This window comes from Galendromus occidentalis, unplaced genomic scaffold, assembly GCF_000255335.2.
Source record: "Galendromus occidentalis unplaced genomic scaffold, Mocc_1.1 scf7180000075563, whole genome shotgun sequence".
NCBI classification, from domain to species: Eukaryota; Metazoa; Arthropoda; class Arachnida; order Mesostigmata; family Phytoseiidae; genus Galendromus; species Galendromus occidentalis.
This window is the reverse complement of record NW_003803553.1, coordinates 76,039-92,274: the sequence shown is the minus strand read 5'-3', so window position 1 is coordinate 92,274 and position 16,236 is coordinate 76,039. Positions and strand designations below refer to the sequence as shown.

General features: G+C 51.9%; 2 protein-coding genes across 2 annotated transcripts; both read left to right on the top strand.

The window, feature by feature from the left end:
- Positions 1–2,656: 2,656 nt before the first annotated feature.
- LOC100909244 (transmembrane and coiled-coil domain-containing protein 4) lies at positions 2,657–6,516 on the top strand. Its single transcript, XM_029111204.1, has 10 exons — positions 2,657–2,789; positions 2,873–3,005; positions 3,132–3,527; positions 3,636–3,671; positions 3,753–3,888; positions 3,977–4,138; positions 4,219–4,355; positions 5,562–5,679; positions 5,777–5,935; positions 6,043–6,516. Exons 1-10 carry the CDS (start codon positions 2,657–2,659, stop codon positions 6,253–6,255), a joined length of 1,623 nt encoding a protein of 540 aa, XP_028967037.1. The 3' UTR covers positions 6,256–6,516.
- Positions 6,517–7,544: 1,028 nt separating this feature from the next.
- mib2 (E3 ubiquitin-protein ligase mind bomb 2) lies at positions 7,545–13,335 on the top strand. Its single transcript, XM_018639223.1, has 12 exons — positions 7,545–7,706; positions 8,370–8,484; positions 8,664–8,787; positions 8,892–9,209; positions 9,322–9,908; positions 10,014–10,164; positions 10,317–10,524; positions 10,709–11,263; positions 11,456–11,725; positions 11,845–11,978; positions 12,071–12,302; positions 12,411–13,335. The coding sequence occupies exons 2-12, from the start codon at positions 8,380–8,382 to the stop codon at positions 12,595–12,597; spliced, it is 2,871 nt and encodes a 956-aa protein (XP_018494739.1). The 5' UTR covers positions 7,545–7,706; positions 8,370–8,379; the 3' UTR covers positions 12,598–13,335.
- The last annotated feature ends 2,901 nt before the right edge of the window (positions 13,336–16,236 follow it).

Below are 16,236 nucleotides of genomic sequence, written 5' to 3'. Positions count from 1 at the left end.
ACGCTGCCCCCAGGACCCAAACCACACCCCCCGAAAAGAATACCGCCCGCTGCACCGTACCCGACGGCACCTCCTCCCGCTCCGCCTTATCCCCTTTATCCGTACATCAGGATACGAGAGCCACCAAAGAACCCATGTGCTCGCATGGCCGGTCAGGTGAGTTACCTACATGTAGATCTTAATAGAGCCGGAAAATAGAAATGAATTCTAGGATACAAAAGCCAATAGGGGACATCCGGGATCTACGGAATTTTTCCCTTACAGGATTGCCGTACGGGTTGCTGCTATCCTAGCTTGGTCTGTCATGCGAACTCCTTCAAGTGCATCAGCATCTATCGAATTACCAGCAGCGGCTATACGCGACCTCCCGTGAGACGTTGACTCTTCATATGAGCAAGAGACTTCCGCGAAATTCGTGCCGTAATTCCACCCGCATGACAGTTTCGATTGGCTCGCGCAACGGAGCCCCACACTGATCGATCCAAGCTCCTTCGTTCGAAAACTTCCGGCACGTCGTTCCTCACGTCAATTTCTGTCTATACGTATATGCTTGTAGAGGAGCCGAGCATGAGGCCGACACTTCATTAAACTCTCCGACCACCGTCATAGATCACCAGCGAACATGAACATTCTAGTCCATCATGGCTCCGGTAACCAATCCGCGCGTCAATCTCCAGGCGAGACGTCCTTGCTTAATTTACCAAGAATTGCAGCTCGGCTGCTCGCGTCATCGCTCCGTTCTTTCCACAGTCCGGCGTGAGCAGCCCCTCGCCCATATGGACCAACAACAAGACAGCTCACCCGATCGGCTACCAGCCGCTCGATATTCCTCCAGCTGATTCTCGAAAGGAAGTTTCGCTGCCATGTGACAGCTGACGCACGCCGATCCAGAGCTATATTTTTGTGTATGATCAGTGGATGAGTCGACCCGAGGGGAGTTTCAAGAAGGAGAGCGATACGATTGAATCGAATTGCCTAACGCATGTGTCGAAGATTCCTCCTCTCGACTGAGTTCTTTGACGGCTGGAGCAATCAATGTAAGTTCGCTCAACATCCCGCTCCGGAGAAGGACTATGGTACTGTCTATCCACGACCGAATTCAGCTTGATCCAGCATACTCGGACGCCAAAATGAACGGAAAATCACAGTGAATCAGAGTGACCGCCGTCGAGCTCGATCGTCGAAATGACTCACGTTGATCCGCTAACGGAAGCGCGTCGCACAGCATTTCCCTCGTCTGGAACCACTAGCTCTGGGAGGATTCAAATGTTTGAGAGTCATAATGGCCTTTTTGAAGAGTCGTCCCGCCTCTATGTAAATCTTGAGAATCCGAGTTTATGTTCATCCCGAACTTGAAATCACTCACAGGAGCTGGCAGGGGAACTACTGATGTTTCGGACAGCGTATCCATATCCACAACGAACTTGAAATTGGCGGAGCGTCAGTAATTCACTTCATGCACCGTTGATTAGGAAGCCTTCCTGGGCGGCTCCCATTTTTTTTGTGCATGATAAAGGCGATTCATTGATCGAACCGATGTTCTGCAAGCTTCACCCCGTTCGAGGCCCGCTGGCCTCTGTTACGAACAAGTGTCCGTAACATATATGTACAATAAATAATCCAGCCTTCCGTCTCAGCTTCACTCGAGAGAAGGAGTTTCGAAGCGCAGTTCTAGGCAAATGCTTCCCCAGGGGGGAGCCAAATATACTTCCGATTGCTCATTTAGTTCAGCCTCGCTGAGCTGCATCGTGAAACTCGACTTGATACTTCAAGAGCGTCCTATAATTCCCTGAAGGCCAAACCCACTAGAGTCCAGACGGCTGTATATCCGGCTCTCGTCGTATAGAGAGCTCAAAAACTTCGGAACGATATGATCTGGAATCGAGCGAGTTCTGACACGTTTCGAGACAACAATTGTGCTGTCCTGATGCTCGAACGCAGTCTATCTGTCAGGACTCGCGAGTGGATCTATCACAATTCCATTCGCATCCCGATTCAAATGATTGGCGCATGGGCCGATCTTGATCCCAGAGGATACGAGCCCCGAATCCTCGACGCTTTCTTATGGTCCGTGATTTGGTACGGAGACCAGGGATTCTGTTTCTGAGTGCCCGATCCTGCGGAAGAGGAGGAGCAGGGTTTGAGTTCCACGCGGGCCTCGATCGAGCGACTCCAGTCAGGGCAAACGGGCAATGGCACCGATCTCAGGAGCAGCCCACTAGATCAAAGTTTCCCTTTCGGAGAATCCAACTGCGGACACACTGTAAGAGGAGCTATACCAGTCTTCGTGTGACGAAAACTCGAGCTGCTCCTGTCGAGAACAATGCATGCCGGATTCGATATGATTGATGTTCGTGGAGACTTCATGCTTGTCTTCGGGATTTCAGCATGGAAAGCAAAATCTGTTCGTCGATCTCCGAAGCCGGCGCTTATTCCTATTGCGCCGTCCTCGCATTGGCTCTGCAGAAACTTTTCCCAGACGATACCGACGGCCAGTTCCGGCTCAAATTCATCAAGGACCTCTGCCGGCATCTCCATAGCGAGGTAAGGATCCCTACTGGGAAATTCGCGATGACAATTCCTCGAGGAGCTTGCGAGAACCTCGTCACTGCGTTGCTGATAGAAGGGGTCCGAACACTTTCAGGTGAAACCCGTCATGGTTGCTTTAGTGTCCGGAGAAATCAGCGGGAGTTACGAGCCATATTTCAAAATACTTAAGGAAGAGCCCGAAATCCGAGGCGACTTCTCAGTTTTCGTGAAAGATCTCATCCTGTTCTCCGTGAAGGACGGTGAGCTATCTAAGGACTCCCACGTCTGAATATGCTTAGAGACCAACGGAGCGAGCCGTGAATTGGTCTGACTTACGCCGCAGGTGTCTACGACGCCCGTTCCCGGGTTTGCATCCATTACGTCGCGATGAAACTCGCCCTACCGATTTCCGTTGTCGACGCAGCCGAACGCTCGCTGGTCCAATGTCTTTCGACGGAGAGAGCGAAATCATCATCGTGAGTACGACCCGGGAAGTTCTCGAGGCCTCACCGCCGGAAGTATCGGCCGCCCACCTTCCCCTCTCCCGGATCAAAGTCCGAAGTTTTCCACACCTCGAATCGATCAGGGTCTTCTGTTCCCAGCGCCGACGGTGAGGAAACCTCGAGACGCGACCGCACGAAAAAGATTAAGAGATACCTCATGATCGGAATCGCGACTGTCGGCGGAGGGGCCGTGCTTGGACTGACCGGAGGTTTAGCAGCTCCTCTAGTGGCCGCCGGCGCGGGAGCTTTCATCGGAGGAGCGGGTGCCGCGGTTCTCGGATCGGCAGCAGGTGTGGCAGTCATCTCTTCAATCATGGGTCTCGCCGGCGCGGGACTGACTGGCTACAAAATGAACAAACGATTGGGGGAGATCGAGGAATTTGCGTTCGAAGAACTCACTAAAGGCCAGGAGCTGCACGTGACTATTGCGATTTCTGGATGGATATCAAGCGACAACTTCTCAGGTGCAATGCTCGAATGGAGACGAATGCTCTTGCGTCCTAGCGATCCCGTGATTCCTGATTCAGACTTGTTAGATCATTGTACCACATATTTTTCCGGTTCTCCAGACGCGGTCATCCATCCTTGGCTAGCCCTGAACAGCTCCCGGGAACAATACGTCCTCCGCTACGAATCCAAGTATGATATCCAGACCCACATGCGTAGAATCAATGAATCCCACAAGGAATCGCCTTCGAACTTCCATTGACCCTCTCTTAGATACCTCTTGGATCTGGGAACTGCAATCGACTATTTGTACGCGTTCGCTGTATCAATGGCTGCCCAGGAAGCATTGAAGTACACAGTCTTATCAGGCCTCATAGCTGCGATTGCCTGGCCGGCTGCTCTCATCTCGGTACAGCTTCAACCTGCCTAGACTCATACGAGGGTTCGAATTGTCGCTCCAGACTCAGGATTAACGTCTTTGAATCAAATGACGACAGGTCGCGGGAGTTATCGACAATCCCTGGGGTGTGTGTCAAAGACGCTCCGCTCAGGTCGGTAGACACCTTGCAGAGGTTCTGATCCAACGCCAACAAGGCAACCGTCCCGTCACACTGATTGGATTCTCGCTGGGAGCCCGCGTGATTTATTACTGTTTGAAAGTATGTTCGGGAGAAAGGCATGGCATAGGGAAGTACCATCGGTTTTTGTAACCCATCTCATCGTAGATTCGAACTTTCAGGAATTGGCCCGTCGACAAACGTGTGAGGGCATCGTGGAGAACGCGGTCCTCCTTGGTGCGCCGGTTCCAGCTAAGACTGCAGACTGGGCGTCTTTCAAGCGGGTGGTTGCTGGGAGCATAGTCAATGGTTACTGCAGGTAGAGTAGCAACCAAAAAGATGGACCCACTCGAAAATTCGGATCCTTTTTCAAAATGTGCGTGACTCGTCGGAAATCGGAACAAATCCGATTTTTCCCGTATACATCGAGAAGGAGGATCTGAGGAAAATCACCCCATTCTTAACATTCACGATGACGATCAGGCAGCAAAAAACGCACAAAGTTTCAATTTTCCAAAACTCGTATACTCATATTTGAACCCATGTGATTTCGAACGAGGGTACCCGGTGGACTGGACGAGGTCGGCATCTTGTCGGCTGAGGGAAGAGCTTCTGATCCATCGCCCGTATGGTGGGATGTCAGGAAGTGAGGGCGCCCGGCTGGTCTGACCGTAACTATGAAGCGTCGAGTGATTGGTGCCCACCTCCAGGGGGGACGCGCGTCGAGAAAAAAACCGTCTATTTTTCCCGTTGGCACCGTCGAAGCTCAGGCGGACGTCCTTGAACTCACCGACCACCAGACGCGAATGACGGAGCATGGAGGAGGCCTGACTATGGTTCGAGATTGATGTTCTAGTTGTGGTCAAGGGTCCAAACCAACGCACTGAGAGAATCCTGAAAGGAGACATCTACGAAGATATCCAAGAACACTTACATGCCACCATAAGCGAGCGAAAGGATATCAGCCGGCTGAATCTTCCAACAAGACAACGAACCTGAACAGACTTATCGAATACTGCAAAGCTCCCCTGAGGGCAGGGGCGTCCGTCCCCTCGATAAGGCAGCTCAGTCCCCGGACTCGAATCGGATTAGGAACCTGAGGAATGATCGGTCGCAGCATGAGCTCGAACGTTCAGGAGCTTAGGATCGCAGTCGAAGAGCGTGTGAAGAGAGCCTGAGGTCACTGGACCGGGAATGCGGCGGCGGGAGTGGGAGGGAGGGGGGCTGCTGCACTGATTACTTGAGATGATTCGATAATAGGGGAGGGTCTCTCAGGACGTCGTGAATGTCCCATCGCGGCTCAGAACGTTGGGATCCGGCATCCATCGAGTCGTTCGAATCTTCGCCGGCGATTCAACGTGAAATGCCTGGAACTCAAGCAATCCGTCCGGAGGGGTACAGACATTCTGAGAGGCGGGCTTTCGAATTCTGAGGTCGCTCTTTTTTCTTTGGGGACTTCGTATGACAGACTGGGAGCCCGATTAGAGACCCGACTCCTGAACTTAAGAGAACTCATCGCTTACAGGGGTGATTGGTTGCTGAAGTTCGTCTACAGAACCTCAAGCGCTTGTATAAATATCGCCGGTCTTCAACCCATAAATTGGAGCGATCGACGAATGCGCAATTTGGATTTATCTGATGTGGTAATCATTTATCCTCTATACGCCGATTGTGTCGGACGGCTCATTTGAAATAATCGCCTCAATCCATCATGGAGGGATATATTCTCCCTGCTTCCAGATTACCGGCCACATGGACTACTACGATAAAATTGATCAAATACTCGATGTCATTGGCATAGGGACCAAATCAGGTGATAGACGTAAGAGATCTTCTGCGGGGAGGGGGCCAAGATCCGAAAAACCCAGACCTCAATCACTTCCGGATCTCCGGAGCTCGGTGAGTCGCCCGATTTCCTATGTTCCATTCTATTTTGCGGTATGCCCAGAGAAGCTCAAAGCGGCCCACCCACTCCTAAATCTCGGCAAATCGATTCCCGCTTGCAGGCGCTTGAGACATCCCAATCGGCTCCTTCTGTGTCCGGGTATTCCAGCTTGTATAACTTGAGCAGCGGTCTCGGATCATCTCGAAAACAAGCATCGTCCAATTTCTCCTTCACAGCCTCGACACAATCGCTGAGCAGAACGTCCAGATGCATCGAATCTGAGACGACTTTGAGCGACTTTTCGGAAATCGGAGACGAACTCGGAAAACTATAAGTCAGATTGCCGTCCCAGGCTCACCGCATCCGTGTCGGCGCAGTTCGTAGGCTCCGAATCCGGTCAATATTTAAAAAATACCTTCTGTCGCTGGAGACCGGTGGAAGGGGGTTGGCTTCCGATTTTGTGTGATCAAACTCAGGACCCCGTTAAAGGAGAGAACTTCAGACCTAATTCTGCAGCAGGGAGCGATGCCGTCTGGAAGCGAGATCTCGCTATCGAGACCGAAGGGACGTAGTCAGTCTCAAAAAGGAAGGTTCCGCACAAGGAGATTCATACCAAAAGATTCCGCAGTCGGGTCTCCATGACTCCTCGCCCGACGACAGCGCCTCGATGCAGAATCGGAGTCGTCTTCGTGTTCCAGTGGCTTTTATCGTTGTTGTGATACTCACGTAGATATCGGGCGAGGCGTGAACTGATGGGTAATTCGCTCCGAATCGGAGATTCGCATCACCCGATGCGGGAGACAAGCTCTCTGGGAAAACCATCGAATGCACACTCCAAAGTTGTTGAATAAAGTTCAGAATGGAGGGACAACCAAAGCCGTCAGTCTAGGTCTAGTTTCCAATGAGAAGGTTTCGTCGTGGAAGCGTGACAGGGATTCCGATATCGGAGGGGCAAGAATCATCGGCGTGAGAACGCACAGCTGCGATCCTCGCCTCCTCTGAAGGGATCCCTTTAGCAGGGTCCGCTCCATAATGATTCATTAGACATCTATTCATTCTCTAATCCCTAAACAGCTCTCTTCCGGGTCGTACACGGAAGAACTTCTCATGGAGCTTCGAAGCCTTACGCGAAGCTCTTCTCGCCTGAAGTGCTCGGCTTTCAGTCGGCGTTCGCTCGAGGCTTTTCCGCTCGTAGGCAGTATGGCTCGATGGATCTCCGGTCGGGGCGGAACCACGATTCCTTTCTCAAAAAGGGGTGAGACCCTATCGGTGTCGGGGGTGAGACCCTAGTGAGACCCTAATAAAGATAATGGAGAGACCAGAGACCCAGAGAGCAGTCACCTAGGAAACTTCGCCGGATCGAGCGTTTCGTATACGATGAAGATCTCGAAATTCTCTCCTCAAGAAAGCCCCGTCCTGTACTGCGGAATGATTATATTGGGTGTTCCATAATCGGCATGTATGTTTCCTGTGACCATCGATGCAAAAAAATCTCGAGATGCCGAGGCGAGCTCGGGGATTCCGCTTACATAGGCCGAGTTTTGAAAATGGCGCCTCCACAGCCCAGTGGCGCCTCCATCGCGAATTGCTCATGATGAGAGCTGGTCTGGATTTGTTGTGTTTGTAGAAGCAGCAGCTACTTTGGGAATTGGGAAATATTTTCTCCCGATGAAAAGTCAGACTCCTGACCGTGCATGTGCTGGTGTTTCGGTGTCAGCAGGGAGATTGGCATCCATGGATTAGGAAGAGCGTCGCCTTCGGACCGCGCCGGATTCCCGGTTCTCGGTATGCTTGCTCTAAGAATGGAGTGACATTAAATTCTCGGAAAATCAGTCACAAAAAACTTAGCCTGAGAGCACACTTCCGGAGAGCAACCGTCATATTTCCCACCCTCGGCGCTTGAACAGAGGCTTGAGACCCTGCTTGGTCCCGCACGGTCTTCGCAAAATATCCTATATCGTGAGATACCATCGTGTAGCCTCTGTCCTTAATCTTTTGTTGTCGTCGAAGCGACGCTGTCCTGATGCCCAATTAGTGCGGCGGATGCTTCCGTGCGATCTGAGCGAGTCGACGAACTCTACGATGTGTCTGGACGGCTTATTCAATCGCTCCAGTATTCCTTTACTGTCCATTTCGCGAAGATCTTCGAGAGGTATTTCCCGGACGAGTCTCATGCAGAGAGCAGCTGATCGGACTGGTGCCATGAATGCTGTACGAGGGGAATCCCGACTGTCGAATCTCAGTCTAGCCTTAAGGTCGGAAAAGCTCGTCATTTCTTCAGTCTGGCTTCGAGTTGCACTGTGGCTGAGCAATGGGATTCGTATTATATTTGATTTGAATTCGAAGTTCCGCTATGCTTACCCTCCGTGGTTCAGAAAGAGTTCCAGAGTTATACACGCCGCTCGCGCGTTACGGGAAAATACGACTGTGACCAATGTTTTGATCCAGGTGAGGCAACATGGCCTTGGAAGTCGGATTGCGGGTCGTTCGAGGACCCGATTGGAAATGGGGAGCTCAAGACGATGGAGAAGGCCACGTGGGAACCGTGGTCGAGATAGGGAAGGTAAGCTTTACGGACGACGCCTCAGCCCTGATTTCCGAAAGGATCATCGGAGACGGAGGGGAGGCTGTGACGAGGAACACTAGTCACGTGATATTCAAGTTCCCAAAGAGCCAAGAGTGGAACCGATCGGATTCCATATCCAGACGTAAACAAGTCACGGCATCTGACGCTGCTTCCAGGCGGGGAATCCTCATTCTCCGGAGAAGACGGTGGTCGTTCAATGGGATTCCGGAAGTCGAACGAACTATAGGGCGGGCTATCAGAAAGCCTACGATTTGCGGGTTCTGGACAACGCACCGACCGGTGAGTGAGACGCCTCTCCATGAAAGGCTTGCGCAAGCTACATCTCGATTTCACACCGAAACCGAGACCTTCGAATTTCATTTGGGTTCCCATCCGTCCTGCAGGTGTGAAACATCCAAATATTGTTTGCAACGCCTGTCACAGGCAAGGTATCGCAGGAGTTCGTTGGAAATGCTCTCGCTGTTACGACTTCGATCTTTGCTCGGCCTGCTACCACAGCGACGAGCACGATTTGAGCCATCCGTTCGTCCGTTTCGAAACGTCGAACTCTGAGGGTATACCGGTTTCATGTCGACAAGGGAGACCAAAACTCCAAGCTCGAGGAATATTCCTCGGAGCCCAGGTCGTCCGTGGCCACGATTGGGATTGGGGCAATCAGGACGGCGGAGATGGTAAAGTCGGGGAAATTCTCAACGTCATGGGTGAGTTTCCGTGGGCCCTTGCGTTCGGTGTCGCAGATACGCATCACGATGAAAGCTCTTCGGAGCCATTCGCACTCGCGGAAAGTACCTAAAATAATCCTCCTATCCTCAGATTGGGAGCAAGAGTCCGGTCGGAGTGTGGCTAACGTCACGTGGACTTCCGGATCGATGAACATCTATCGAGTGGGTCACAAGGGGAAAATGGATTTGCGATACGTTCAAGATGCGCCTGGTGGAGACTACTACAGGGACCATTTGCCCGTATTGGGAATAACGCCGGCTCAGACCGAGATCGCTGGTCCGTCTCAAGCAGCCTCGAGAGAACCATCTCGTTTCTCGGTCGGGGACCACGTCAAGATTCTCCAAGACATCGATATCCTCAAGGTTCTCCAAGACGGACACGGTGGTTGGAACCCAAGAATGTCGGAAACGATTGGAAAAGTCGGCAAAGTTCATCGAGTGACTGAGCGCGGCGATATCCGAGTTCAGTTCGACGGGCAAAACAATCGATGGACATTCAATCCAGACGCTCTGATAAAATGCATCGTCTTCAACGTGGGCGATATGGTTCGAGTCATTGACGATCTGAAGCGTTTCAAGGAGCTGCAAGATGGTCACGGGGAATATGTTGAGAACATGAAACCGGCTCTTGGGAAACTCGGAAAAGTGATCAAGATTTACACGGATGGTGATCTACGGGTGGGTATTCTGACATTTCTGAGAGGAATGTGTTTCTGCAAGTCCGTCTGGCAGGATCGGTGGGCAGAGAGTCAGAAAGCGCATCGGTAAAACTCCTCTTTACAGGTTATCGTCGACGGCACTACTTGGACGTTGAACCCAATGTGCCTCATTCCTGTTCCGGGTTCGCAAACTGAGCTCAATAACACGATGAATGCCAATACGCGCGAAGAGCATGCGAACCCCCTGCTCAGTCACTTTTTAACAACCAGCACAGGTAATGTTTGATGATGTCCATCAGAAGTTTTGTGAGACCTGCGAACCATGGTCTCGTTGTCAGCCCTGCGCCGCGCCGTCTGTGAAGCATCGGTCTGAAGCTCCCTACATGATCTCTCATTCATTCAGGCACCTCCACGGGGGCTTCGGGAGGAACACAACCCATCACAGGGGGCACGATGGCCTCGGTGGCTTTTCAGCATGAGAGACTTGTTCGAGACGCAGCTCTGGGCAAGGTCGAAGCCGTCCTCGAATATCTTTCCAAACATCCCGACAGAGTCAATTTGAAGAGTTCCTCTAAAACAGCTCTGCAAGTAGCGTGTCATCAGGGTCATCACGCGATTGTGGACATCTTGTTGAGGTGGGTGAAGTTTAGATATATCCATGGGTATCTATTTGACGATCAGGTACCTCGCATGAAACCTAGACATCCGAACGCTCGGGATCGGAACATCTCCTTTTCAAGGATCGAAAACGAAATATCAATAGGCGGGCAGGAGTCGGTGGAGTCTGTCGGGACGAGCTTTTCACGATTGCTCTTACAGATCGAAAGCTAACTTGGAAGCGCATGATGAGGATGGTGATACGGCTCTCCACTACGCCGCGTTCGGAAACCAACCCAAAGTCATCGAGACCCTATTAGCATCCGGAGCTAACATAAATGCTCAGAACAGAACGAAGTGCACCCCCTTACATGTCGCTGTGAACAAGCAGTACTCGGACTGCGTGAAGGTCCTCTTGCGTCCTCAATCGCACTCGGTGCACGCGCTCGATATCAACGTTCAGGATTCGTACGGAGACACAGCGTTGCACGATGCCATCAGTAAAGAGTCTGTGGGAATCACCGACTTACTCATCAACGTCCCGAGCGTGGACTTCAGTTTACGCAACGAGCGTGGCTTCAATGTTCTCCATCACGCGGCTCTGAAAGGAAATGCCTTCGCTGTCGAGAAACTCTTGGCTCGAACGAGACAGCTGGTCGACATAAAGAAGGAGGATGGGTTCGCCGCCTTGCATCTCGCAGCTTTGAATGGTCACTTCGCAGTGGTAGAGCTCCTCCTGGAGGTCGGTCGTTGCGACACGGACATTCGGAATAACCGGTTAGTTTGAAACGTTTTTTCTCTCCCGATCGCTCGAATCCGGAACTATCATGAGTTATTATATATTATTGTGTTTATCATCATCTATCACATATTTTCACGTACCATGATGTATCATCATCAATATATATGAAGTTTGATGTTTGATGTACATATATTATGTACGCATGATAATCAGCGATGGACTTTCAGGCAGCAGACGCCGCTTCTGCTGGCTGTATCCCAGGGACACGAGGCTATCGTTGAGCGTTTATTGGCCTCCGGAGCGGGAGTAAATGTACAAGATGAAGATGGCGATACCCCTCTGCATGTAGCATTGGTGAAACGTTCCGCTCTGAGGGGCACTGAGCTGGTCGAAACGTCTGATGCTCCAGGAATGGCGCAGATTTTGGCCACTTTGGCAACATCGCCCCTTGATGCCATCGAGGACAAGGGTCTCCTCATCGCTTGTTTCCTAGCAAAGTGAGTTTTATCCACATCCAGAATCATTGAACATTCCCCCCGGAGCCTCGATCGCCCTTATCCATAGTGCGAGGATCGATGACCGACCATCCCTGATAGCTCCGTCCTCTCGATTCCAGGGAGGGTTCAGATCTCCTGAAGGAGAACCATGCGAAGAGAACACCATTGTCTTTGGCTGGTTCGACGGAGGTTGAAGAGCTCCTCAGATTTTGGGCCGCCAATAGCGACATCCAGCCGGCGTCACCGTCTACGGGTAGGTGCCTTGTTCGTGAAAGAGCTCGGCGGGAGCGACATACGGTTTTCCGGCAGGTTTCTAAGCTGACACGCATATATTTTCTTGACTAGCTTTGTCGGATGCTCTGGTCGTCCTTCATATGGAACAGAAAGAGTGTGAGATCTGTCTCGAAGCGCCGGCCGTGGTGAAGTTCATGCCCTGCGGACATTGTGTGGCCTGTGAGGAGTGCTGCGTCCGCATGAAAAAGTGCATCACCTGCCAACAGATCGTCGCGTGCAAAACGAACAAGAACACGGGGGCCACCATACTATCTTCGCGACAACGCCAAGGCAGCTTGGAGAGGTCCGTAGCCTCGCAGCACTAACTTGATTGTGGTAGTATAACGATACGCTCGGGGCCATACTCTGAAATTCGCCGAAAACTGATGGCCGCCCCCCTTCGGGTTTGCAGGTTGAGGCAGCTGGAATCCCGTCTACAGGAAATGGAAGAAAGCGCTTCCTGTTCGATCTGCATGGAGCGTAAAAGGAATGTAGCATTTCTATGCGGTCACGCCGCGTGCGCGAAGTGCGCTGCGCCCTTAAAAACATGTCATATGTGCCGTAAACCGATCACAAAACGTATCCAACTCTACCTCTAGTTGACGAGTCGAGTGCATGCGTGTCTGCGTGTTTGCCTGAGAACGAATCTTCCAAATAGGCGTTTAGAGCTGCGCACATCAATTAGGCATCGTTGGGCAGGTGGACGATGCACCGACGGAAAGCATGATGAATTCACCCGTCGCCCCTCTTTTCTCAGAGATGTTCTGATTAGAAGGAACGTTTTGTTCGTTTGTGTCGAGCAGGATGCACTGGACCTAAGAATATACGACACGGATCTGATATTGATCACACATGGAGCGAACTCGTTGATCGTGATATTCGCAGAGAACAACTATATGCGTGAAAGTGAATTCTCTGCAACTCTTCGAAAACGGCGCATGCGACTCGAGACGGTTCACAGAGAAAGTCTCACGAAACTCCGGTCCCACGCTTGGTTCCCCTTTCAATCGGAGTGTTGCGTTTAGAAGTTCACTTGCTGGGAATGCGGTTCGTATCTGGTCGTTGGAGGAAGCATTGCCGATGGAGCACACGAAAAGTTGAGGGCAATGCCTTGTGCGTTGATCGAGTCACGGATCACGCTAGGAATTCGAGTGTGCATGGAATGGAGTGAGATGAGCGGCCAATGATCGAAAAGTGTTCCATATCATCAGTCTGGAGTCAATTTGATAATGAGTCAACTGCGTTCTAATTGAGATTTGAGAAGCTATTTGATCTGATGAAAATCGGTACTAGGCCGTGCCTGTACATATATGTATTTAAGCGAAATAAATATTTATTGATCCACGGAAAACACGAAAGGGTCATCCCTCAAGGTCGCTCCGGAGGTAATCTGAACGCTCAGCTGAAACCAATGCCGTGCTTGAGCAGTTCTGGGAGTTTTCGATGTTCCTGCCCTCAGGGTCTCCGGCAACATGCTCGGGTCGGGATATATCAACTCCCTGCCCCCCCTCCCTTCCATAAATGCGAGGGGGTACATGGACGCTGCTGAAAGGGGGAGACAGAAAGCAGACGGAGAGGTTTCCACCGTGACGGTCTCGAATAAAAGGTCCCATTTCGCTCTCTATCCCTCGACCAGACCAGAGACGATGGAATGGTCATGGTCGCATTTCAGGGAGGAAACTTGGAGCTCCCTCATCGAAGACGTGGAAGATCAGTTGACGAGGCAGTGAACGAGTCGGCGACTGACAGACTGACTGGCTCGCAGGCAAACACGGGGATTGAATGAAGGTCCGTCGATCTGGCTGACCCGTCCCTTGCCGCAGGTCCCTTGCCTCTGCTTGATCAATCCATCGACCTCCTCCTCTCGCTGTCGCCGTTTTCTCTCCGGGAACCCGTCTGTTCGAAAGCGCCGGGTCTTCGACCGAACGACCGACCGACTGAGCGAACGTCAGACCAAACGAACGAACCAACGAGCCAGCCCGCCAGCCAACCAACCAACCAGCGAGCGAGCGAAGGAACGACCGAACGGACGACTGAGAGCCGCCCTGTCGCTGCTTTTATCAAACGACGATTTTGGGGAGGTATAGCAGAAGACTCGTCCGCTTACCGCCATCTGTGAGAAGAAAGTGGCCAACAACACGAGTGGCATCGTTCCGGTCGCTGTCAACGTGCAATATTTCTGCGTGCTCCGATCAGTGGACTGCTATGTTTGATGAACTGCGCTCTCAGTGAAGTCAGAATGACAGGGACAACCTTCGCCAACAGAGCTCACGATCAGCAAGGATATAAAGGTTTTCCGTCGGGTTACGCGATGCTCCTCAGCTGAATCCCGACCCACTTCTTCAAGGCTCACGTGAGTTTTGAGTATATTCAGAATCTTTCAGCAGGTAATCCGCTCGGATCGAGTGCTTATGTCACAGACTGCTCCAGTGTGCCACTGTTTCTGGGCTGGTGTAGCCGGCGTTCCGCACGATATCGTCGGCGCATGGTGCACCGGCGGCTCACTGCTCGACGGTCAGCTGACCTGCACGGGGGGAGGGGCTGAAAGGTCCCTATAGCGGACTTCATAGGAGCTCGTCGAGGGAAAATTAATCACCGTCCAAAACGTTCCGAGCTCTCCGGTCTCGGGATCAAAAAGAGCGAAGAGTGTTCTTGCGGCCAAAGCTCACCCGTCCCTCGGTGAAGAGGAGATCAGAGTAGAGAAGTCGTCTCTTGTTCCTTTCGAATCCCCCAAATCATCGCACGCTGGTTGAACGCGCCTCGTTTTGCGATATGATTGGATTCCCCTCTTACACTGGACTGTCCACTCTTAGCGACCAAGCTGCGGAATCATCGATCAGACGTTCGCATCCAGGATCCGGGATCGTGCGTCGGAGTTGCAACTTGCCGAATTACTGCTGGCTGAACAAGAATTTCATTGAATTACCGTCGGAGAAATCGACAGTCCAGCCGTTCGTCCATCACTACATACCTGCGGCTGATGTCGGGTCACTTCCGTCTCTGTCAGATGCCCCTGTGGCTCGCCAGGTTCCGACTTTCTTGCCGCGGAGGCAAAACGTGGCCAGTGATTATTGGTCAATTGGCGAGCACTGCGCTTCGAGTCCTTCTCAATTTTAGCAATATCGGTGGCTTGATGCCCCACGCCGCTTGGACGCCCGCTTTTCGTCTCGATCCCCTCTCAGAGTATCAGCCCGTACAAGTGAAAATTCGTCGGGACTTAGTTTAGGGATGAGCCGAAAGTGTCTGCTGCAAGGCGACTTGCAGAGTCGTCGGAAGCCTTCACGAGTCTTTCGACGGATCATTCGATGGGAAAAACTGCCTGAAAGCATCGCTTAGACACTTAGTGTAACTGGTTACACGTTCCGCGGTGGATCGTCGTTGATGAGGTGCCGGGACTGCGGCAGCAGCAACAGCCGCCGCATCAAGAGACCGACCTGAAGATGGGGCCCGCAGTCGGCTGTCGAATACACGCCAGCGGGTATCAAGCGGCACCAGTGGCGGATTTACCCAGTAGGCTTAGTAGGCTATAGACTGGGGCGGCAGTTTTCGGGGGGCGGCGAATTCCTGGTTGGATCTTCTGCGATCCTCGACAACTCACTCAGTGAAATCATTCGAGACCGAGACGAGGACGTCAACTCTGTCCATGAGCTTGAGGCTGCCAGATTGAGGGAGCCGTCTCGAAAACGAACAGCGAGACATAACTTCTTAAATACCAGATCGATTATTTTGAGAAGGAACTCTTCTTTTTCCTCTTCTGGTATCGACTGGATGAGCAGAGCCAATCTCTGAGTCTATGGATCCTTCGGCTTTCTGAGGAATAGAAAAGAAATCTTAACAACTCGGAGCAAACGCCGGGAAGAATCGATATTCATCCCCAGATGGGTTTTATCAGGGCGGCGGTCCTGATTAAGCCTAGGTGCGGCGAATTCGTGAATCCGCCACTGAGCGCCACTCTCAGACGGCGGATCGCCGGATACCGGAGGATCAATCGTGAATTCTCTGCTTTTCGGCAATCACATCATTGACCAATCATTCGGGAATCAGTCGCGCAGGCATGCTCTCCGCGCTCGTAGCCTAGTCTGAAAACGATTCTACACGTGCATTGAAGCACAAGCCACAGGCTTCTCATCCTTCTCACTTCGAGTATCGATCTGTATGTCGTATTCAATAAATTTGGGAAATGGCGTTGCTTACGAGCTCCGTGCATGCTGGTCGAGAGGGAGATAAGACGATCCTCA

What these genes read in the sequence shown, in the direction of transcription:
- mib2 (XM_018639223.1), top strand. Translation starts at nt 8,380, where the DNA reads ATGGCCTTGGAAGTCGGATTGCGGGTCGTTCGAGGACCCGATTGGAAA. An exon ending in ATTGTGGACATCTTGTTGAG is followed by an intron (nt 10,525 to 10,708) that starts GTGGGTGAAGTT and finishes TTGCTCTTACAG; the next exon opens with ATCGAAAGCTAACTTGGAAG. An exon ending in ATCGCTTGTTTCCTAGCAAA is followed by an intron (nt 11,726 to 11,844) that starts GTGAGTTTTATC and finishes TCTCGATTCCAG; the next exon opens with GGAGGGTTCAGATCTCCTGA.
- LOC100909244 (XM_029111204.1), top strand. Translation starts at nt 2,657, where the DNA reads ATGGTTGCTTTAGTGTCCGGAGAAATCAGCGGGAGTTACGAGCCATAT. An exon ending in CCTGTTCTCCGTGAAGGACG is followed by an intron (nt 2,790 to 2,872) that starts GTGAGCTATCTA and finishes CTTACGCCGCAG; the next exon opens with GTGTCTACGACGCCCGTTCC. An exon ending in TGATTTATTACTGTTTGAAA is followed by an intron (nt 4,139 to 4,218) that starts GTATGTTCGGGA and finishes TCGAACTTTCAG; the next exon opens with GAATTGGCCCGTCGACAAAC.